This window comes from Orbicella faveolata, unplaced genomic scaffold (genome assembly GCF_042242905.1).
Source record: "Orbicella faveolata isolate gen_17 unplaced genomic scaffold, um_ofav_v1 contig_34, whole genome shotgun sequence".
NCBI classification, from domain to species: domain Eukaryota; kingdom Metazoa; phylum Cnidaria; class Anthozoa; order Scleractinia; family Merulinidae; genus Orbicella; species Orbicella faveolata.
Window position 1 is genome coordinate 1402311 of NW_028301563.1, and position 24430 is coordinate 1426740.

At 38.0% G+C, this 24430-nt stretch overlaps 1 protein-coding gene across 1 annotated transcript; it reads right to left on the minus strand.

Moving 5' to 3' along the window:
• Window positions 1-3395: 3395 nt before the first annotated feature.
• On the minus strand, window positions 3396-22831 carry LOC110058761 (uncharacterized). Its single transcript, XM_089271944.1, has 18 exons — window positions 22383-22831; window positions 21647-22002; window positions 19760-19924; window positions 18548-18658; window positions 18099-18224; window positions 17783-17879; window positions 17279-17497; window positions 16469-16845; window positions 15411-15578; window positions 15042-15152; window positions 14748-14864; window positions 11301-11391; window positions 10620-10994; window positions 8501-8623; window positions 8009-8131; window positions 7356-7490; window positions 6256-6495; window positions 3396-5250 (listed from the first exon to the last, which is right to left on the minus strand). The coding sequence occupies exons 1-18, from the start codon at window positions 22507-22509 to the stop codon at window positions 4907-4909; spliced, it is 3405 nt and encodes a 1134-aa protein (XP_089128070.1). The 5' UTR covers window positions 22510-22831; the 3' UTR covers window positions 3396-4906.
• Window positions 22832-24430: the final 1599 nt, after the last annotated feature.

Genomic DNA, 24430 nt, shown 5'->3' on the forward strand with positions numbered 1-24430 from the left:
TTCCTTAAATTTTCGCTTTTGTTTGACTTCGTTTTTCCTTTGCATTTTTTACGCTTCTGTTTGTTTTGTTTTTCTCCTCTCTTTACGAAGAAGATCGTAAATTACATATTTCCAAATTTAGTTAAATGACCCAACATCGAACTATAAAAGTTGTTAGACACTATAACGCTATAACTTCTAGGATATGAAAACTACAGCTAAAATAAAAGATTCAAACCTTGATGTCTGGATTCCTCCTCCGTGCTTTGGATGGCCACGACGACTGAATATCATTGCCTATTACCGGCATGTTACATGTTAAACGGAATACAAGTGTGTTTACCTATTTCTGATCAATTATTTACTCTAATGCACGAGTGTGTGGTAAAATCCCTGACTACAAGTCAACATAAAAACGGTAACTTGATATATTGAAAATGTGGATGTAAACTCCAATTAAAAGCCCTGATTAAAAGCGTCGTGAATAAACACTGCAGTTAGAGAGTCACTCTGGTTTATTTTGCCACGTAAATTTCAGAAAATATGTTTCAATTCCTAACCAAACCTTTCTTGGTGACTTAACTGGTTCATATCTGCTGTTTAACGTTTTGTTTTAAAATCGTTTATTGTGAGGAGGGTCTGGATGGGAAGGGAGATTGGGTGCAAATGCCAGTTGTCAATTAAATTTTGGGCTATTTTTCAGTTTTCGGTTAAGTGGTTGTTAATAATTAACTAAAGACCTTAAATGGCTCAAACCTTTCCTAGCTGACTCTCTCCTTTTTTAAAAAAATATGCATATAATTAAATGCGAAACCCTTGTTTTCTTCAAAGTCTTTGTTTTCTACTTTTCATCATCATAACAGTGATGAGAGCCTTTGGTCAGTTGTCAGTAGATCTAACTATAAATGTCAGTGGTCAATTCATGTAGGGGCCAAACCAACCCCCTAATGTTTCATGAAGGCTATATTTGCTTGGTTTATATATTTCTGAACAAAGTTTGGCAGATGAGCTTTCTTTGTTCTCCAGTTTATTTTAATTTGGAAGTTAGGACAAAATGTCAGATTATGACGTCATAATTGATGACGTCACCAAAACGTGCTATAATTTTTTGTAAAATCTGATGTAAAGACTTTGTCATTGGAAAGGCCTTGACTTGAGGAGTAAACTGCCGGAAACCGTTTTTTGCTATAATGATTATGTTTTGAGATATGGTAAATTAAATATTTTTTTGTTGTCTCCCCCGGAATTTGCTTAACCATACTGTTCTTCTTAAGTCAGTCTCTCTGGTTTATTTTTTCAGTTTTATTCTAGGAAGGCTAATAATCTAGAAAAATAGATAGCTTGATGTTGTCAAAAATCGTATGGTTTTAGAAATTTGATTTTCGGCTTTGTTAGGATAGTATTAACAGTAAAAAAACGGGTGACGTCACAGGTTATGACGTAACAAAACTAATTTTAACGCAATAACACTAGAGGGATAATTTTTTATTCCGATTTTCTTCTTTATTTTTGCTTTAGTCATCTGGCACATCACATGTGCAACATAGCTGCATTTGCTGGAACAAAATTACGGCTCCAATTTGGGGATTTTTCTCAAGGGGGGACTCCATATTTTGCAGAGTTATTTTTCATATTTAAAAATGCCATATTTCATTCAATTTTTGTGATATGGACAAAATTCTCTCAGGTTTCAACTCCCCTTGATGTGCTCTTTCGAACACATTGTAAAAAACATGCATATTAAAAACTTCAAAAGTGGCAAAAAACATGACGTCATCACTGTGACGTCGCAACTTTGACATTTACTGACATTTTTCACGTAAATATAATTGGCAGTAGGTCTCCTGCTTATCTGCCAAGTTTGGTGTAGAAAGAGTCAATACTTTTCAAGTAATGCGAAATAATGTGAAATACCCAAGAACTGACGAAACATTTGGGGGGTGGTTTGGCCCCTACGTGATTAGATTTTCGGGTATTTGTCAAGTTTTGGTAGAAAATTTAGATGCAAATAGATAATGGCATTCCAGAGAAGTCTAAAAGCAGGGCATTACCGGTTTCTTGACAATTATTAAAAGCATGGGTGCGCGCGCGTAAACAACCGCAAATTTCCAATGACAAAATTCAGTCCGTGCAATTTTGTTAAGGCGTGAAGTTTAATAATACGTCGAGAAATCATAGGAAACCGTTTTCTTCCATTATTCGCTCTCGATTTCATTGAGGTGATAGATGATTCATCTCATAGAAAACTCGAGCTCCTAATCTAATTGTTAAATAGACATTGTCGCTATGAGCGTCGCACGTAAATGTTATAGCATAATTGCATTCGCTGCAAATCACCCCTTGATTGAGAGTCCATATCTCTGCTATAGTAACATGGCTTGGTTGAGTTTTCCGTTTGCATGCCCTTGTGCTTGCTTGCGTTTCGGTTCCATGCATTTGCATGCGGTGTAGGCGATATATAATGACAAGGAAGGAGTTATGCCAAAAGTTTTACAGAGAGTCGAATAGAAGGCAGTTCCCACGTGGTCTAGGATTCCCTATAAATGTCTAACATTTTCAGAGTATTTCTGTTAGATCGGTTTTCGCACGCTTTAGGTGGTTAACTTTGGTGGCCATCTTGCTTGCGTTACGTGCAGTACCTGTTGTATTTTTAAATTAGTTGTTGTATTATTAAGAAAACATGGATATACAAGTTTTAAGTCTAACTTTTTAAAAATTTTTATAAGGGTTCTCATGGCATGCTCCCTTGCACTTTAGCTGAAGAGTTCATTGTCTACGGCAACAGATCTTCAAGACTGAAGCATGGGCTTATAGCTCCTAGTTTTGCCTCCAAATACGTTCAAAACTCCATTTCCTATTGAGGGGCTGTCCTCTGGAACGCTATAGGACGATCAAATGGATCGATACTAGAATGCACATACGTGAAATCCTTTTTGAAAAATGTTGTTAATTGTCACACTTTTAAGGATTTTAATTCTAATGCTTTATCCCCACAAATAATCAACAACAGATTTGAGAATTTTATCTATTTTTAACTATTGGCTTAATTTAACAAAATTATATCTTTTATAAGAATGATTTTATCTTTTAATTGCAGCTTCTTAATTATTTTTAGCATTTGTATCTTTTTATTTAGTACACGTCACAACCCCACAAGCTTGTTAGCTTTGAAATTTTGTATCGTGTATAAATAAAGGTTGTATGTGTGTATGTATGTAAGTCCACGCATTTCCATCATTTCCGGTCCGTGAATTATTTGCGGTTAGAATTTGGGGACTAATTGCATTTGCGGGTCTGTACAGATATTCTTGTAGATTTGCTTTTGTCTTGATCTCGTACGACATGTATGACGCATGCGCATTTTACTCCTCGGTGAACATGGAAAAGAAAGAGCACAACCTGAAGACAAAGTCCTATTTTTACCCTGCTCTATTTTATTGTTTCAAGCATTTATAACTGTGTGTTTGACACTTGTAAATATTTGTTTCTGCCATAGCACTTTCATAACATAATTTCTCTAAACGAAAAATGTCTACTCTGTGATATATTTCTCTATGTAATTTTCTGTTCTAAATGAACTTAACTTGAATAACATAAACAAACCAGTTCGAGTCCTTTACATTGAAGCCTATCCTGGCATGAAATTCGCGAAATTCAACCAGTGGAAACTTTCATTCCAAGTGCAAGCTATGGCTAAATTTCTCTTAAGGTAAACGTTTGAAGTTGTCCTTCAGCAGCATTTTGGAATAGATAGATATATTGGTCCAATTAAGGCCTCGAGCTACTGCATTTTTATTCCGAACTTTCGCCATTCAACGGCATCATCAGCTATTGTCCACATTATCATATATTTCCATCACCACATGTACACTCATTGTCCTACAACATATTCAAATCATTCACGTCACCTACGTCACTTTTACATCACACACTTTTGAATATTTTCTTTCATTTTCTGATGATGCCGTTGAACAGCGAAAGCTAGTGAGGCCTGGAGGACACACACAAAAAAGAATTGAATACTGAAACGTGTCATTTAATTTTCTTTGTTTGTGTCCTCTGAGCCTCACTGCCAAGCTGAATTTAAATATATCGAAAACAGTGTATTCATGGGAAAGAGAAATATCTGCTGTATCACCCCGTTTTCGAGACCTACAACCAAAGATTGAAAAGGAAAATTCAACCCTAACCCTAACGCTAACCGCCGACCGGTTAGCTCAGTTGGTAGAGCGTCGGACTACCGTGCGGGAGGTCTCGGGTTCCAGCCCCAGACCGGACCAACACTCGGGGTCTTAAAATAACTGAGGAGAATATGCTGCCTTTGCAATGACATCTGCAAATGGTTAGATATTCTAGTCTTCTCAGATAAGGACGATAAACCGTAGGCCCCGTCTCCTGCATCTTCACTGTTATGGTCAGCAGGGGACGTTAAAGAACCCACACACTCATCGTAAAGAGCAGGGCACGAAGTTCCCGCGCAGCGGAGTATTTTGAACGAATTCCGAGGTGTTTGAGTATGTGTTCAAATACTGTCTTGAGTGTTTTATAAATCTTCTCAATCGAAACTAGAACTAATGAGAAAACGGAGAAATAAGATCGCAAAACTCTATGCTCATTAAGATCACATATCTAATCACCGTCACCGTCATGATTCCCTTTGTTTAAACTTGATGTATTTTTAATAAGTTTGAGAATTACGATTATTGAAGATGTAGGCTCAAGGTAAACTGTTTGTCTTAGACTAAGGATACATGACTACTCTATGTGACACTAACTTATTGATTGACATATCATCGGTGGTATTGAAAATTTCTGATTTGTTTCTTCTATAATTTACCAACACCCTGTATATACCTGATAAGTTTGCATAGGTTTAATTTTACTGAACAGGGTGTGTAAAGCTAAGACTCCAAGCTCCGCGATTCCTTCAGGTAGTTTCATAGAAGACTTCGACTTCATCAGGTTGGAAGGTGTAAGAGCTTCCCGTCAGGAATGATTGTGAGAAGGAGGATCCACGACTATTACCAGGTAGCGGGCTGTAGGTGTATCCAGGATTAGTGTAAGAGTTGGTGTTTGATGCAGCGTTGTTGGCAATGTGTATATCGTGTGCTCCTCCAAATGTTGGTCCATAGGAAGAGCAGCTGTAGATGGAATAGGTTCTATAACCAGAATGTCCCCCGGATTGATCAAGTTTTAGTGGCTGCCAACCAGGCTTGTTAACCAGTGAGAAGAGAAAGGCTGCTGAATCGTAGTGATATGAACAACTGGAGCCTGATTTGAAATACACAATGAATAAAGAAATCCAACATTAATTAAGTTTACTGACACTTTATACCGTTTGTTATTAACGTATTTAAACGTCAATTTTTTTGGTCCACAATTTTTTACAATTATTCTTAAATATCATTATTATTTTTTGCAGTATTAATCTTACGGCTTTCTGTTCCGGCAAACTACTACCCCGATTTCAGGACCGAATCGTGTTTTACCATTCTCTATTTTTTACCTGGCATAACAATCGATCTATTTCCATCACATTTTTAAATCTAGTGATCTCAGCTTTAGCTTCCTTAGAACACTTCCATGGAGTACATGGAAGAAACATAGGTTTGAGATGCTTGATCTGGAAAATGCTATAACTTTGTTGCGGCAAATCATGCAATGTATGATAGTCTGTTCTATATGACATTACACCCTTCTTTTCCTTCTCCGAAGAAAAACTACTTTATAATCAGTTATGGAAAACAAACATTTGTCAAAAACTAATCCATCGGCAACGTTTTGTACCAGTGGTTTCAGTATCGAGCTCAAGCTGTCAATTAGCCGGGACCAAAACACCGTCCTAAAAACATGCAAGTGCTTCCATCGGAATAGTTTTTTGGGATGTGTTTTAAGAAACAAGATTACCAGAAAATTATTAGTATCATTGATTTCCTTTCCTTTCGAGTGTTGTTCTGTGCAACTGCTTTACTGATTCGAGGTTATTTTAGCAAGTTAACTCTCCTTGAAGACATTCCATCCCAGTATATTCCAAAAACCGTTCTGAATCAGCAAAGAGAAGCGTATATTCAATAAATAACTGAATACACCGTGGAAGCAAGGTAAAGCATTTGTTAAAAAAATTATTCTAGCATATTCTTTTTCCAAAGCATATGTACAGTTTATTGATATCCCTATAAAATTCACAGTGATCTTCATTGCGCAATATGATCATCGCTGACTCACAGCTTGAGTTTGGGTGGCCCGTGATAAGATGAAATTAATCATGTCACTTACTACTTGGCCATGACAGACTTGTGTATCCTCCAAAAATATATTTCCCAACACGGATGATTGTGACAGATGGACCTTTGCCGTCACAGTTTGAATGGAAGGTAGAGCCAGACCAGCCATTTACAGTTGCCCGGTAACAGCGATTCCAGTAAGAAGATTGGCGAGTCACAGGCTTTAACCATTTCTCGAGCCACGTCAGAAAATTCTGGCTGTTTCCCACAATGCTTGAATAGATAAGACCAGCTGCAAACATAAAATATAAAAACGTTCCTTGGTTCCATTTTTCTATACAACTGGTAATTTCTGTTAATTAATTTGTAATGTTAATATTTGTCATATATAACACTCTCATCTTCTCCAGTCACAGGCTGACCTTTACTTATGCCACACATGTGACGTGGATATCTTTTTGTTTGCATGTTATGCCCTACAACGCGAGATATCTTGATCTGGAATACAATTTCCTAAACTCTGGGTCGCATTGATCAATAATCTTAAAGTGTGGTTTAAACTCTGAATGGCAAAAATTAACGGATAGCATTTGTCTTGACAAAAAAGTAAACTTCACTACTCAGCGCCGCGCCTCAAGATTCTCAGTGGAAGAATCAGCATTATATGAAGTCACCGCCAAGTTTGACAGCCTTTTGTTAAATATAAAAGTTACGATAACCGGCTAAAATCAGTGTGGGCTCTTTCCGTTTTACCCCTCTCTGGTCTGAATAGTTTTTTTGTTAATGTTAACATTTGTCTGTGTTACATAAGCAAGGTGGTATCAAACAATATTAACACTGAGTCGTGTCCTCTTTTAATTGCATCAGTAATATTCCTTATGATATGGCAACTGATCCAAAATAGAATAGAGAGTTGTGATTAGTTTCCAAAGTGGTCAGAAAGTTGCAATATCAACCACTAAGGTGCAGCATTCAGGAATTAGTTTTGGCGAATTGCTTTTTAGAACCATTTCACAGCACAAAAGTTAAGAAAAAATTTCAGTTTTGACTTCATCTTTGGCGGGCAGTTTGAGCTTACTCTAACAAGTGCAACTTGAAAACGTAAAGAATTACTTAACTTGAATTCAAGCTCAGTCAACGTGAAATACCTACCTGCCGCGGTGTACCTACAAGTTTTGCCGTCTCCTGATAAAGGATGGTTACACGAACATGTATAGGATCCTACAGTGTTTGTGCATGAAGCTGAGCGGTGGCAGTCGTGTACACCGCTGACGCACTCATCAATGTCTGTGGGCAACAACACGGCAATATAAAGAAAACATTTTTTCTTTGTTTTGAATGAAGTATCCGTTGGAATGAAGAGAAGAACAAGGTATTTACCTAGATCTTCTCTTGTTGGTATTGATATTGATAGTACTTTATAGCGGTTTTCAATAAAGTTTCGTAAAACCAAAATCTAACCAATCACTCACCATATTAACTACTCAGCCAACCTCAAACCGTAATAAAACCAAAACTAAATTTCCCTAATAATTTTGACACCCAATTTAAAACCGCTCTATGTAAACTCTGATTGCTGCTTCAGTTGGGGTTCAAAACGTCTATTCATAAAACTGTCACAGGTGAGAAGTCCTGGTTATAGAGCGTTTTTTTGTGTGTTTCATATCCAAAAGCCAGATTGAGTTCCCTTTCAGTCCATAATATTTTTGCTGAAGGAATTGCCTGATTGTCTTGTGACTTAATTTCGTAGTGTGTTGTTCTTAACCAACAACTTATGTAGTTCTTTCTAAGCAAAGATACCTTACCGGTGCAATTTTTGCCATCGCTTGAAAATCCAGGTTTACACAGGCAGATGTAAGATCCACGAGTATTGTTGCAAACTGTATTGGCATCACAGCTGTAGGAGTTGGAAGAGCACTCGTTTATGTCTGAAATGAAGTTAAAAAGAGTAAATATGGCATAAAGTAAGAACTCTCGTCAGTCTGAGCATTTCTCCGAGCGTGCGCCTTTCGAACAGAAAATCCAATGTTTACTGTAAGCAGTATGTTTAGAGAAAAATATTCGATTTATTTTACATTCTGTAGTTGTTTGACTCGCAAGCTAAGTACAGTATTAGATGGTCTAAATACCGAGTCTCTCAACCAGTTTCCAAATAGGTTGAAAATCAAATAAGCACAGAATGAAATTTTAACGCGGATTAGATTTGGAAATAAAAGAGAGCGTTATTACATTCAATATTAACATCAGATATTTTCATTTCTTCACTTTTTCAGATTGTTGGTTGGTTGCATTCTTACCATTGCAAGTTTTTCCACTTCCGGTATATCCAGCTCTACACTTACAGGAATATGAGCCCACAGTATTAGCACAATCTGCATTCACGTCACAGTTGTGGGTGTTGGTAGTGCACTCCTCTAGGTCTGAAACAGTAAAACAAGAAAAAGAAAAAAAAAGAAAAAAAAAAATTAAAATTGGCAACAAGTGATGTTGAAAATGAACCATGCATCCAGTTATCTATATCACTATTACTAATAAGACAATCGCATGACTTTTGGAGGGCATATAGTTTATTTGTGGCCCGAGTAGCATCATTTGCGCCCGAGCGCGAAGCGCAAGGGCGCAAATGATGCTACGAGGGACACAAATAAACTATATGACCGACAAAAGTCATGCGATTATCATTATTATCAATACACAAGGCCAAATCGTACAAATTCATTTAATAAGAAAAAAATGTTTAACAGAGATGTAGCATGAAACTATGGTATGGAAAGTTGTTGCTACAATACGAACAGCTAAACAAGAGCCAAATAAAATTCCTTTTTGTTTACAATAAAATGTCAAATATAATCCAGTTTTAAAAAGATTGGTAACAATGATTAGCAAAAAGAAATAGTCTGCAGGGCCGTTAATACATTAACGGCCCGCTAGGAGTCATTTGCGGCCCGCAAAGCGCGTGTTTTCAAGAGGGCGGTTTTCAATTTGGCCGCGTATATTGATAATAATAAGGGTTATCAGCCTCAGCAGTTCGGCTTCGGCTGATAACCCCTACGTCAACATTGATTATTCTGGATATCACAAAAAAAAAATCATCCAATAATTGTGTATAATCGTATCTATAACAAAACTCTTGATCGTGATTAGTTCTCCCCGCGCCTATTTGTCACGTAATCGGCGCACAATCACGTAGGTGTCCAATTACAGGTGTCTAATTTGAACTTTCCGTAATTGGATACCTGTAATTGGATACCCACGTGACTCGTACTTTAATTATGCTCGCTTTAATGGCTTCATTCGCACTGTTTCCTTTAGTTTTAAAATTTTATGAAAAGCGTTACAGACGTTTTCGCTCAAAAGAAGTTCTCCAAAGACATATTAATTCCAAAATTTGTTATAGATACGGTAAATTAGTAATTGGACCTCGTGTCGTACAATTCAGGGAGTAATCATGCCTGTAATTTCAAATCGGCCTCGTGCTTCGCGCTCGTCCGATTTTGAAACTACTCGCCCGATTACTCCCTGAATTGTACTCCACTCGGTCCATTTACTTATTGTTATTATCAATATACGCGGCCAAATTGAAAACCGCCCTCTTGAAAACACGCGCTTTGCGGGCCGCAAATGACTCCTAGCGGGCCGTTAATGTATTAACGGCCCTGCAGACTATTTCTTTTTGCTAATCATTGTTACCAATCTTTTTAAAACTGGATTATATTTGACATTTTATTGTAAACAAAAAGGAATTTTATTTGGCTCTTGTTTAGCTGTTCGTATTGTAGCAACAACTTTCCATACCGTAGTTTCATGCTACATCTCTGGTAAACATTTTTTTCTTATTAAATGAATTTGTACGATTTGGCCTTGTGTATTGATAATAATGATAATCGCATGACTTTTGTCGGTCATATAGTTTATTTGTGTCCCTCGTAGCATCATTTGCGCCCTTGCGCTTCGCGCTCGGGCGCAAATGATGCTACTCGGGCCACAAATAAACTATATGCCCTCCAAAAGTCATGTGATTGTCCTATTATACATTGAACGGAAAAAGATGGAAGTCATGTTTTTGCTTCTTCACTAGCGGCAAGCAACACAACGCGCGCGAACTTGACATGATAACCCTTAGAAATCATGCACCGCGGTCATTCATAACATGATTAACCGGGATCTTGAGTGTCCTTGACATGATTATTGTATAATCTGCAGTTATGACGTCACAGGCGCTGATTTCGAAAATTCGCTGTACGCTTTCGGCCATTCAGAAAAGAGATCGTGAATTCAGTGTACAGTAATTAATGTTATTGCTATTGTTATTGTTATTGTTATTATTATTATTATTATTATTATTATTATTATTAGTTGATTATAAAATGTACATTGAAGACATTAACCACATTAATTAAACAAGATATTTATCACCTGTAAAACAAGTAAAGTTGTAGCAGTTGTCACATGGCACGTCATTCCAAGTGTATCCATGCCTCACGCCAAGAGTGTGCACACAGTCTTCGTTGTTCCAGTTGTTTGGTTGCTTTGGAGCCCAAAACCTAAAACTGCTAATTTCTTTGTTTGTCCACACAAAAGAGCCTTCAACACTGCGGTCATTCAGCCCTATCCATGATCTATCGCCAGCATGACGGTGCTGAATAAATACGTTTTCCTCCTGGTTGTGCACAGTCACCAGATCAGAATTCATCTCAGAACAGTTTGACTCAGCGGTCAACCATGGGGCACATACGGGGCTTGAAAAATAGCAATAACCGCCAAAGTAAGTCCATCCTGGCTGGCAAATGTCTATAGATGTAGACAAAAATAAATGCATAAAAAGTAAGAGAAATCATTAAGAATGTCTCGAGTTTCGTTGGTTTGCCATGTTCCTAAGAAAGCCTTCGCATGTTTTGCTATTTTTACTCCTACTGGAAACATTTGACTCCGTTTGATGTGAAATTGACTTCGGGCCATCAAATTCCAAACATTGGTTGCTAAAATCTCATCTTTAACAATATAAGAAGAAGAAATTGCGAAAAGATAAATACTGAGTGAGCTAAACTACTTTCCTGCTGATCTAGAGAATAGTAAAATATTTTTTTTTGTCCGTACCTGACAGAACAGTGTACGAGATAGACAGTAGATCATACTTTGTCTCGTACAATTCCTTTAAACAAACTCGGACACCGGTCTTATTGATGTACTGTAAAAAAGAACAGAAATAATCAGTGACAACCTAAACTGAAGCCGAAATGTATAACGTTCACGGTGATATTCTAAATATTAAGAGCCACTGCCCACAAATATGGACCAAACAACGGCACAAGCCGAAAAATCGATTTTGCTCATTTTTTGCCCAAAGATTGGCCCTAGCTAGAGAACAAACGGACCATAGTTAGTTTCTGCTAATGCAGCTTTTTTTGGAAGAAATTTGCGAAAAACGATTTCTCCCCGATTGAGCTCAAAATCTACTTCCAGTTATGCTGAATTTTCTGGAAATTTGATTGCTTCGCACGTCGCACAACAGCTACTTGAGAATCTTTCAATGGTTTTTAGATTCAGCTCAGGTCTTCATGGTATGACTGAGTGAAAAATAAAATAAATCGAGGTTTCGTTTGAGCCCGAAACGAGATCGAACAGAAACGCAAAATATTGCAATGTGTTGCAAACGAATTATAGCACTAAAATATCACCATATTTTTCTATGGGCTATAACTTTAAATGCCATAAAAACACTTTCTACGGGCTAACTTTACACCCACCTGTTTGAAAATCAAAAAACATCTCTGGGCAAATGGTTTTAAGTCGCCCGCCTTGGCCTGTGTTTTTCATAGATTTTCTCCTGAACCGCCGTGGGAATGTAAACAATTGCGTGACGCGGACGGTCACCCTGAATATATAATTCGTTTCCAACAAACTGCAGATGGCTATCTTAGAACATTTGGGTGAAAAAAGAAAAACATAATGGACCACTTTTAACTTAAATAATTTGAAAGGCACTGCTTTAGAAATTTCGTTAATTAAAAGCGCCAATTAAAAGCAATTCACTTGGAGTTCGGGTGTTACCGCTATGTCGTTTTAAGCTGTCGTTCTTTCTTTGATCATTTTAATTACAAGAACGAGTTCTAGAAAGAAAATCGTTCTAAGTTCATTTGTTAAGCGTAATAACAAGTTGATATTGTTGGTTTGTAGCCTTACGTGATCTGAAGGAACGCTACAGTGATTAAATTTGTATTTGTTGATTTCGACGGATCGATTTCCGGTTAAGATGATTTCCGCAGAACATTCGAGCAATAATGGCAAAAATTAAGTTACCAAAAAAACCGCATAGCATGGTTATATTTTGAACACAGTAAAGAAGAACTTATCGAGACTAAAGCTCTCAAGCTGACCCCGCGAGAGAAAATTGAACTTGAATGGCTCGATAGAAAACTAAGTTTGATCGAATGTCAGATAACGATCTGCACGTGAAGTTGAACTAGCGATGAAAAGATTATACCCTACGGTAAAAGTATTTTTAATTAATTAAGTATTAACTTGTACTGTACAAAGAATTTTCCAGGAAATGCATTTGAACACTTGTAACAAATATTTCTTGACACAATAAAGCTTTGACCAGCGACCCTGCAAGACAGCGCGCGCGTGGCCAAATGTTTTTAAACTTTTTTTGTATTTGTTTACACTGTCATTAGAGCTCGAGAAGTCCGAACTAGTTTAGACAAGAAACTCAATGCTGAAGAGTTCTATTTCTGTCTCCTGGAGAAACTATTTCTTCATGAGAAATCGTGTATACGCATTTCTTTGTATTGACGTAATGAATTGAATAAAGAAATCACACTCGTGTACCCATATTTTTAGGTCTGATTAAGGAGTTCGAACGCTACCACCTTGGTTTTCTGTGAAGAACGAAATCTGGGAATAAGAGACAGTCACGTGATTAAACTGACTGCGAACGACTGGAAGGAATAGATTACTCTTCATAGTTGCTAGCCTTTACTCATTGCATTCACTTTCATTTTAATTTTCTTTCCGGGTTTTCTAGCTGAGTTTGAGAATGGCCGTTTTCACACTAGAGACGGATAACCCGTCCATTACGGATAATTCGTCTTAGTGTGAAAACGGAACGGTGCTCATTTTTTTTATCCGTCCGATTATCCGTCTATTTAGACGGATAATCCGTCTAGACGGATTATCCGTCTCTAGTGTGAAAACGGCCAATATCGTGTAAAAACAAATTTTGTACACAGCTAGAAGAGTTGAGATGCCGTCACGCAATTAGTAGTTTATAGAATTTATGGTATTTCCACTTGACTTTATTTGTCAGTCAATGATTCAATTGCCATAAACTATAGAGGATTGGTTAAGTGTACCTCTAAAACTGTCACTGTATTGTAATTTATCAGTGGAATTAATAACTGAGCCATCTTGTGGAAATAAACAAGCGAGTTAAAAATTACTCACCTGAATCATTTCCTGGAGCACTGTAGTCACCTTCTTTATTAGGGATGTCGTGGGTGTTGCAATGCAAACGAAAAATATACATATATTTATACTAACTTAAACAAAAAAAAAATATTTTCCATTATTTTACCAGACATTGTTTCAAAAATTGCTTTCATCGGATTGTTGGAGACGAATATTTACTCGAGAGTGACTATCCGCGTCACGCAATTGATTACATTCCAACGGCGGATTTTGGGCAAAATCTATGAGAAACACAGGCCAAAGCGGGCGACTTAAAACCATTTGCCCAGAGATATTTTTTGATATCCTAACAGCTGGGTGTATGTTCAACCCGTAGAAAGTGTTTTTATGGTATTTAAAGTTATAGCCCATAGAAAAATATGGCGATGTTTTAATGCAATAATTCGGTTGCAACACATTATAAAATTTTGCGTGTCTGTTTGATCTCGTTTCGGGCTCAAAACTAGCTTCGATTTATTTTATTTTTCGCTCAGTCATACCACGAAGACCTGAACTAAATATAAAATCCATTGAAAGATTCTCAAGTAGCTGTTCTGCGAAGCGCGAAGCAATCAAATATTCGGAAAATTCAGCAAAACCGAAAGTAGGTTTTGAGCCCAATCGGGGCGAAATCGTTTTTGGCATATTTCTACCAAAGAAAGCTGTATTAGCAGAAACTAACTATGGTCCGTTTCTTTTCTTACTAGGACCTATCTATGGGCAAAATACAAGCGAAATCAATTTTTCGACTTGTGCCATTGATAGGCGATTTAGGTCAATTTTTATAGGCATTCACTCTTAATTAATACACGGAGGTAAGCTTCCTAATAAACCTAATAAGCCATGTCATTACCGTATCATTTGCTGCTATTAAAGTTTACAATAGAAAATTAAATGCTTTTGTCGATTTTTCTCTTGAAGTCAGAAAATGGCTTAAATTGGTGGAAGATTAATGCAAAATAACAATGGAACGTAGAAAACTGAAACAAACGAAGAACACTGCCAAATAGACGAGATTTGGTTCGACCGGTATGTACAAAAATGTCGTTGCAAATGGCTATGGGAATGTCTGAAGACGTGAAAAAACAGCATTACCTCCACCCAAGCAGTTATGCCATTGTGTACTGGTTGTCGATTTCCACCGCTAGATGAATGGTTCGCAGAAACAAACACGTTTGGGGTGCTGTTGTACTTCTTAGTGAAGCGGATATCCTGAAGAAAAACTCTCGTAAATACTGTTATCTAAGTTTCAAACGAAATAAAAACCTACAGTACTATAGTTTACAGTGGCATTTTTTTCTGTCGATATCTGTTCAGTAACTCTTAGACGTTTTCAGAAAATAATAAGATTCTAAGCACGCTCTTTGATAAGAAGAAATTGATACGAACCTTGCAATAGGCATTGTTGTAATCTGCAGGAGGATGCTGAGCGTTAGCAAAATACACTGAATTATGTTCTGAGAAGAGAGGCTTGTGGAGCAACGAAAACGCCAACCATTTCTAAACAAATATGGAGAGAAAAGTAAATAAATATTAACCACAGAATTAAGATATAAATAATAGTATCTATTAAAACAACATTTGAACAAATTACATCACACTCTATCTTTTTATACTGAGATGCGTGGATGGTATAACGTACTATAAAGTTGAATATCCTCCTTTTGGAGTTACCTAAATCGTTGATTAACTGTAGTAAACGATGAAGAAACCTCATTACCTATAGGGTGGTGACAAAACTAAGGTGTAATCACTTACAGTATAAACATCTTCGTGAGATCCTGCGTAGTTCTGCAGCTCTCTCAAACAAACTTTGAATGAGGATTGCGTGACGTCTTCAATCCACACACTGGCAGCGTCACGCTTTAGTCCTGCGCGATAGTGAGCAGCAGTAACAAACACTGAAGGTATCAATGAAAACTTTCCCTGCATAGAAAACAAACAAAACATGTAAATTGAGCACTTAACTCGTAAACCAACAACTGGCCATGCATTTCAGAGCTACCACTAATCTCAAATACCACCATTTTAACATTGGTCCGAGTTTCTAGTGTTGTTTTTCTTACTATTACCTTTGCTCCTTTTGCTGTTGTCACTACTGTTGTTGTCGTTGTCGCTTCTTTTGTTTTTGCTTTAGTTGTTGCTGCTGCTAGAGCAGTGTTAACTTGAGTATTGAAAGTAATTAGGTGTTCATTATAACGCTAAACGATTGGCTTAAAAAAACGCACCACTCGCTCTTTTATCCAATCAGAAGTAAACCAAAACCACTATTAATTTGTTCAACACGTTTCCTACGTTTCGCGTCAGCAACGTGTATTTATTACTTTAAGTTTTGAGCGGTTCATTACATTGTCTGTGCTCTTCCTGATTGGCCAGAATGATAACTTCAGTTTTCGATTTATGACTTATTGCAAACCGTGTTCTTATTAACATTGCTGTTCTATTAACATTGTTGTTTCTGTTATTAATGTTATTTTTTTTTCCAAGTTGTTGTTGTTGTTCTCGTTGTTTCAATAGTAAGACGTCGTCGTCGTTGTTGTTTTTGCTATTTGTTTTAAAAGTAAGACGCCGTTGTTGTTGTTGTTGTTATTGTTATTGGTGTTGCTGCTAATGCTGCCGTGTAATTGGCGAAGGTTTGGACATCTAGAGAGAGTTTTTGGTCTAATGGCTGAGCTAGAGGCGACATTTTATATTAGGCCTATTAGTTCCAGTGTTTTCATATTATATCAAGTTAAATTTGGTAACTTTTGGCTATTCGAAATTCTTTGAGAAATTTTTTTGTGTCAAATCGCAAAATTATGCGAAACAGTACCTACCGATGGAAAATTGACAGCTTTGCAAGTCGTTCCAGTCCACCACTGTGATATCTGTACTTCTCCGGCCACACCGCCCACTGGAGCCCCTTGGTACGCCATCCAATCAACTGTTACGTTAGCATGTGATTTCCGCTCATTGTAGCCTGCCGCCATCACACACGCAGTGAATCGATCATAACTGACATTTTCAATCCACGACACAGCGGCATCGTGTACATATGACTTGTCACTGGTGTCAATATGATTGACAGTGATCTGAACTTCAAGTGATTTGTCAGGATAGAACACATAAGGCTTGAGGCGAATTACTTCACAATGAGAATATCCCAGTGAAGGAATGTGTGGCATGTGACGGCGACCTCTCTGGAAAGGAAATCCTTTAGCAAACAACACAAAACATTGATAAGTACAAACAATTTTAGCTACCCAAATTTGTCTACTTAATGTCATCTTCCCTGTCATTGTGATAGTGTGCTAATTTATGTACAAGAGTGTGTAAGAATGCTTGTATAAGGATCTGCATGCTGATGTATAAGAATAGCATGCATAAGTATGTTCTAATTAAGGCGTCAATAGTCAGTTGTGAGATGTAACTCGACGGTTAGGATCTCTTTGCATTAAACCTGTATCTTCTGAGTTTTAAACCCTCTTCATGTGCTGTTAAACCAGTCATCATTATCATTATCGTTATCATTATCATGGTTATCAACATCACAAACTTTGTCATTGTTATCGCCATCGTCATCATCGTCGTTGTCATCTTATCCCCATGATCATGATCAGAAATTTCAACGTAAAACAATTGCTAACCTTCACAACTACCAGGGTGTTGCACAGAGAAGTTCAGTCGCTGAAGACACATTTCCTGTCGAAACAAACATTCATTATCGTATGTTGTGCCATTTGATGAGCAGACTGGTTCTTGGTAGGAAGGACATCTGTCAACAGCCACGCAGCGAGCATCATTTGGTCCAAACGCTTTACACAGACAGTGATAATGACATGTCACGTCGATGCAAGGATCCAAGTCTGGCAAGACAAGTTAAACTTGTCAGGAAACGATTTAATTTTCTGGTACACATTTGCTAGAGAGTTAATCCAACTTCTGCCCTGTTAGTGTGAATTTGGTTTGCAATGCAATGAATAACACCCGGGGGAGGGGAGGTACTCCTAGAAGGTCGCTTCCCAAAACCCTTACCCTATTTAAGACCAAAATCTGCCATTTTCTTTTTATAACCTGACCAAAAAATTCGATAACCAGTTTTAAATGTATTCGGTGATTTTTCTTGGTGCATATGGAGTATTTTCGCCCACCTCCGGTGACCATGTAGTCGACGGTGATAACATCTTTATTGTTGGCGTCACTGTTGTAATTCTTCACACACACCTGTGCGTCAGTTGTTGATGTATGCTGGGTAAAAAACCACAAAAATAAATTAGGCTTGGCCTCGTTTAATTAAGTTGCCATATTCATACTGCCAATAGAATTTTCACAAAACTGATATAAAGGGAATGAGGAAGGGTACATTGAGTACATTGAGTCACTGTAGAGAAGAAAAGATAAATAATCTCTCTGATTACCTGAGAGTTTGCCAAAATTCACACAAAGATCACAATAAGTGTTCCTTACCTCAACCCAAGCGGTAACAGCGTTGCAACGTGACCCAGACAAATTAGCATTGTTGTTGTTGTCACTGCGCTTTGGTGTCACCAACACAACAGGACGAGCATAAAATGGCTCTGTGAAGTTTATTGTCTGCAGTGGTAGAAAAAAAAGTATTATTGTTAGTATTTATAAAGGTTGGTAAATAATTCGTATTTGCACTTAACAGCGCTAATTCGAATGTTTGGTTTCCAAATCAGAGTGCATGCATGGCTTCGATTAGAACAAGAGGAAAAGTATTCTTGGTCAGTTGATCACCGAGGATGAAGTATGATCTCGGAAACTAACTATGACAGATCATAAAAAAGTATTCTGTGGGCCCACAGCTGAAATAGTTCCATGTTAACCGTCAATTCTAACTTATTAGTGTTGCCCTTTTGATGACCTTAAAGGATTTTCGTTGGTTTAATTCTTACTTGACAGAAAGCGTAGTTATCCTGATCAGATGGTGAGTTTGTATTGGTAAACACCAGGCTGTCGGTTAGGGTAAAGTTGTCCACTTTTAGGTTTGTAAACGCCATCCAATTCTGCAGAAAATAAATAACAAAAAACAAAGAAATAAATAAATAAATAACACCTGACAATTATACAAAAACGAAATAGTCATTTCGTAATAGACATTTCAGTTAAGTATATTTTCATTAACGCATACTAATAATTATGAATAAGATATTCAGACCAAATAAAATACGAAGAAGAAGAAGAAGAAGAAGGAAAAGAAGAAGAAGAAGAAAAACAAAAAAAAAAAGAGGAAGAAGAAGAAGAAGAAGAAAAAAAACAGGAAGAAGAAGGAGAAGAAGGAGAAGGAGAAGAAGCTTTTGTTTATTGAGGGTTAACACATAATATTGAACATTCACTATCAAACTTGTGACCCTCACCTAGATAAATCTAAAAATACAATATTTTATAATAATAAATAGATAAGAGCTCTAGAAACTAAACAACTGTAACAAACATAAATACAAAGGATCAGAAACAATGAATAAAATAAAACAAATGACTTATAATGCAAAGACAGACTAAACAGTAAAACTGATTAAGATAAATTTAAATGCGGCAATAACATTTGGTTTCACATCTGAGACAGCATCAATGGACGACGATCAGGCATAAACATCGTTTCTAAAACAGTCACGTGGTAAGTTGGCCTATGATATATTTAGCAACATCGTAACGCCCCTCGAGGATCTAAATTGGTGGGAACGATGACAATAGACTGTGGTTTTTATTGAGCTACAATCGTGGACAAAAGTCCTTGGGACACTTATGTAATGTAACTGATTGTCTGTGTGTTAGAACTGAAGTATAAAGAAAACGCTGCTATATCCTTTATAAACGGGCTGCTGTCCCCCCTCCCCCCCCAACACAATGTTGAAAATCAGTTGAAATTGCACGTACTAGTTTTCAACATTGTATGGGGGGTGGGGGGCGAGGTTAGGCAGGTGAAGTTGTGTTCGCGTCTGGCGTGTACGCAAAAGCGCCAAAAGTGCAAATTTGTCCCGAGACTTTTGTCCATGATTGTAGCTTTAATTACTTTGGCGCAGAAAGCGAACGTTTTTGGGTCGTACATAATGTACACCTGTTGTTGATTAGAATGACGATTGACAGAAAATGTCGAATTTACTCACTATCTTTATGTTTTTATGAGGACCATCGAAAATCTTTGCTTCTCTGAGGCAAATTTTGAAATTGTCCACGCGCAACTCCTCCACCCACACGGCCATGGCATCTTGAGGTCTCTTGGGAAACTGGTGACTAGCAGTAACAAAAATGGTCGGTGGAGTCGAAAAACGCTGAAATTAAATAGAGACAGAATCAAAAAGTGGATGATTAAGTGAATGTGCAAATGACCGAATGAACGAATTCGCGTATATATGTAAATGACCAACAATGGAGGAATGAGTGAAGTGGAGGAGCGGAGGAGCGAGGGATGGAGAAATGGTGGAGCGGAAGAGCGGAGTATTGCATGAAGAAAGGAGTAAATAAATAAATAAGTAACTATGTGGAGCAATAAAGAATTAGATGCGTGAATTCTCGGCCGCGCGGTTGCCGGGCTATTTGGATGCATCAATGCGTGGATGCGTGTCTGGATGCATGAATGGGTAAATGTGTATACATGGTTGGGTAGATGCGTGGATCTACGAATGCGAGGATGCGTGGATGCGTGGATGCCTGGATACCTGGATGCCTGAATACATGAATGCGTGGATGCCTGGATACGTGGATGCCTGGATGCATGGATGCCCGGTTTTCCTAGATGCCTGAATATATGAAGGCGTGGATACGTGGATGTGCGGATGCGTGGATGCGTGGATGCTTGGATGCATGGATGCCCGGTTTTCTTAGATGCCTGAAGGCGTGGATGCGTGGATGCGCGGATGCGTGGATACGTGGATGCCTGGATGCATGGATGCCCGATTTTCCTAGATACCTGAATATATGAAGGCGTGGATGCGTGGATGCTTGGATGCATGGATGCCCCGTTTTCCTAGATGCCGGAATATATGAAGGCGTGGATGTGTGGATGCGTGGATGCGTGGATGCGTGGATGCGTGGATACGTGGATGCCTGGATGCCTGGATGCCTGGATTTCCTGGATGCCTGAATATATGAATGCGTGGATGCGTGGATGCGTGGATGCGTGGATGCGTGAATGCCTGTATGCGTGGATGCCTTGATGCGTGGATGCCTTGATGCCTGAATGTATGAATGCCTAAAAATGTGAATGCTTTGATGTGCGGATGCGTGGATGCGTGATCGCGCAAATGTGTCATTGTACCAAATTGAGGATGATAGCTTGAGTACGTGGATGCGTGGATGCATGGCGAATGTTTAGATATGCGGATGTGTGGATGTGTGATCGCACAAATGTGTCATTGTATCGAATTGAGGATGGTAACTTGAGTACGTTGATGCGCGAGTGCGTACGTGGATGCGTAGATGTGTGGATGTCTAGAAAAAAAATTAACTAAATTAATTAGATAAAATAAAATAAAATAAACCAAAATATGTAACTATGTAAATATGCTCCACGACCCTTCCCGTTTCCATTCTATTGACGACGTCAGTTCAAGATGTAAACGATCGTTCGAGGTTGACGGCAGATCAAAAGATGAGATTAATGTCTCTTTTTAAATAATTTAATGCTCGTCATTTGCAGACACTATGAACATGGGAAAATTGACGTGATGCTAAAAATACGAACTGTCTCCAATGACAAATTAGTATTTAAACGTGAGTTACGTAACAACTGTCACGCTAACTTAAAGTGCAAATATTTTCTCAAAGAGCAGTAGAGCCGGCTAAAGATACTTCAAATATTTAAAATATAAAATATACTTAAATCCAGAAGCCACTGATGAACTTATTGTTTATTGGTGTTGTTCGTTTGCATTAGAAGTATTTGCGTTTTGTTTCCGCACAGCATTAGATTTTTAGATTTTGTAACTTATAAACTCATGAACTCTTAATATGTCTCTACGCTTTCTAGATCACTTAGGAAAACAAATTCTAACCTGCTGGAAATCGATCCTCTTGCATTCTGTTCCAGTTGTCCAAGAGTTTAAGGATGTAGAACCTATCTGAGATCCATGGAGCTTTTCAGTAAAGGCGACCCAGTTTACTTCCAGAGACTTATTGCTGCCATAAGAAAACTCAAGAACGCACACGGTAAATTCACTCGCTTTAACACCTTCAACCCAGACTGCAGCGCCGTTTCGAGGCGTTTGGCTTTTCACGGTATGGCCAACTGAAGTTAGAACTGTTACTTGCTGTCCGCCGTAAAATGGAGTCTGGAAGTAAATCTTCTTACAAGCAAACAGCCCTGATGAGCTTGTTGTTATATTGTCTTTTCCGGCCTTGAAACCGAGTGCTGTAAAGAAATACATTAATTAATTAAATTAATTAATTAATTTTATATTTACAGGGCCCTTATGGATACCAGCCTTAGAGCTGAATGGATCACCCTGTAAAAATAAAGATTAATTTACCTTAATACATCAAATGTTTTTTTTTCCTTCAAAATGATGACAATTAAAAAGTTTTAGCTGAATGCACTGCCAATGTTCTATAAATTAGCCTGTTGCTTGATTTGGAAAGAAATTTAATTCCCAATTTCCTTGATCTGTGCGCCCCTCCCTCACCTCTTAGTTCGCTTCTTGTCGCATTAACAAGACGTAAAAACGCCTTAGCTGGCCGTGATAAGTTTAATTTAGGTGAAAAATCAGAAAGCGCAAAGAGCAGATACCGTACCTTCACTGGCTGGAGCGCCCAGACAAACGAGCAATAAGATGAGAAAGAACTGCATCACGTATTGGTGCTCAGACGACATCTTGCTCCGACTGAAAGGGAACTTCACTCTTATGCATTTTATAATCATCACAAGGGCAATGCGTGACTGAAATGTACCTGCTTGAACAGGTCGAATTATAAGATATCAACAGATGGCAAACAGCACGTTCACAAAACTGAGTTCTTAGGGGTGACGCATGTAATGAGGAGGTGGAGGATGTGAGACAGAAGGAAAATGACCAGTGCTATCGAAATGTAGGATCCCTTAGAATTTGACGTAACCTCCCAAATCCCAGATGTGCATTTTATTTTCATCGACAACTTAAGAGAATTGTAATAACTAACACTCAACTGATCATCATCGGTGTTGCATTGTGAATGATAACCACCTACCCCACCCTAAATCCTGTTTTCCCAGTCCTCCACGGTACCCCCGTATCTCTCAGAGGCTAAACAAACTTCAGTTAATAGACCTTTTTCCAGTTTGAACTTTGCACATTTCAAGTCTGATCGACTGATATTCCATTTTCGCTTGTAATTAAGGCTTAACAGAAAATTTTCAGTCTATTTCAATTTTGAATTTGATTTAATTCATGCCAATTAAATTTCATTCCAGTTATAGAGGAGAAAATGTTCAGTGTTTTAGCTTATCATTGTAAAGAAACCTCATAAACTAGCTAGGTGTTTGAAGCTTACGACGGTCGTTCTTTTTATTTTCTTCTATAAATGATAAAATCATCTGAAAAGGGTCTTAGAATCGTCATGTTTTGATGTGCTAGAACCTTGGTCGGTTCTTTTCTTGTACTTAGACCTTCTTAAGTCCTTCGATTGTTCTTAAGTATTGTTTTAATTTACCAGGTCATCACATTAGGAGAGGGATTTAAATTGTGTAACGTATTTCTTGGCCAATTTCATTGTTCGTTATGTTATTCATTTGATGCGAGTTTTATTTCATTTTGACTAATGTCGTCTCCAGTTAGTTTGGTTCGAATATAACGGTACAATCTACCATTGCTTTTCTGCGTGCCTTTTTTTTTTGTAGTTCGCGCATGCTTTCCCTGGTAAGTCGTGTTCATGGGTTGTAGGACTGTTTATATGTACGTGACATATTTTTTTAGAAGTTTAAGCATTTGACTTAAGGCTAATGGACTCTGTTTCACATCAATAGTATTATTGGTTAGTAGCAAGTACTGCCTCTCACAACTATTAGTGTACAATAGGTTGGGTTCAACGTCTAACTGCAGTAAATATCTATTTCTATATGGAAACTCGTATGACAAAGTTCCCAGAGGTTTTCCACTCACGCTTACATGTGATCATGGCATGCACTGTCCCACCTCTACTCTCGACAGATCCCCACTCAGTAAATTTCAATAGTCTGTGACCCTGTCTCAAGCTAAGTTATTCTGTGTCACCCTTCCTCCTCCCTCCCCCCTAACCTTCCTCCCTCAAATAATACCTTTGTCCTCTTCCATCGCCCCCCTTCTTCACCGGATGTTTGTGCAACTACCCTCCAACTAAATGTAGACTACCTTACATTATAATGTAATGTTTTTATCGACATCACAGTTGTTGTTTTTATTTCTTGCTATTAGCTAATTATTTTTGGGCCTGGGCGGGAGGCTTAATAGAGCAGAATAATGAGGATTGGAGGGGGGGGGGGTGGGGGAGAGGTGGGGGCGGGAGTTTATGGATGGTACAGGGAACAGACACACAAACAAACAGAAACGAAGATACAAAAAACGAACAAAAACTAGGAATGCAGTGTAATTTTAAAAGCGTTCACTCGGCGTGGATTTAATTTTGATATACAGTGAATCAAGCTTCCAATAAGTAGTTATCCTTAGTAGGACTTCTGAGAAAGAGAACACAGAAAGGCAAGATGTCCGCTTATGCGAGGTTAAAGACCTAGTGTTTGTATGTACATGAGACTATCACGAAGCGTGTATCAGTTGAGATTCCTGACTTGTTAAGTCGTTGTCATCTTAACTTATTGCATTTTTGACGAT

What these genes read in the sequence shown, in the direction of transcription:
- LOC110058761 (XM_089271944.1), bottom strand. Translation starts at nt 22,509, where the DNA reads ATGATTATAAAATGCATAAGAGTGAAGTTCCCTTTCAGTCGGAGCAAG. An exon ending in ACAACAATGCCTATTGCAAG is followed by an intron (nt 14,865 to 15,041) that starts GTTCGTATCAAT and finishes GTTTTTCTTCAG; the next exon opens with GATATCCGCTTCACTAAGAA. An exon ending in AAGTCTGTCATGGCCAAGTA is followed by an intron (nt 5,251 to 6,255) that starts GTAAGTGACATG and finishes ATTTCAAATCAG; the next exon opens with GCTCCAGTTGTTCATATCAC.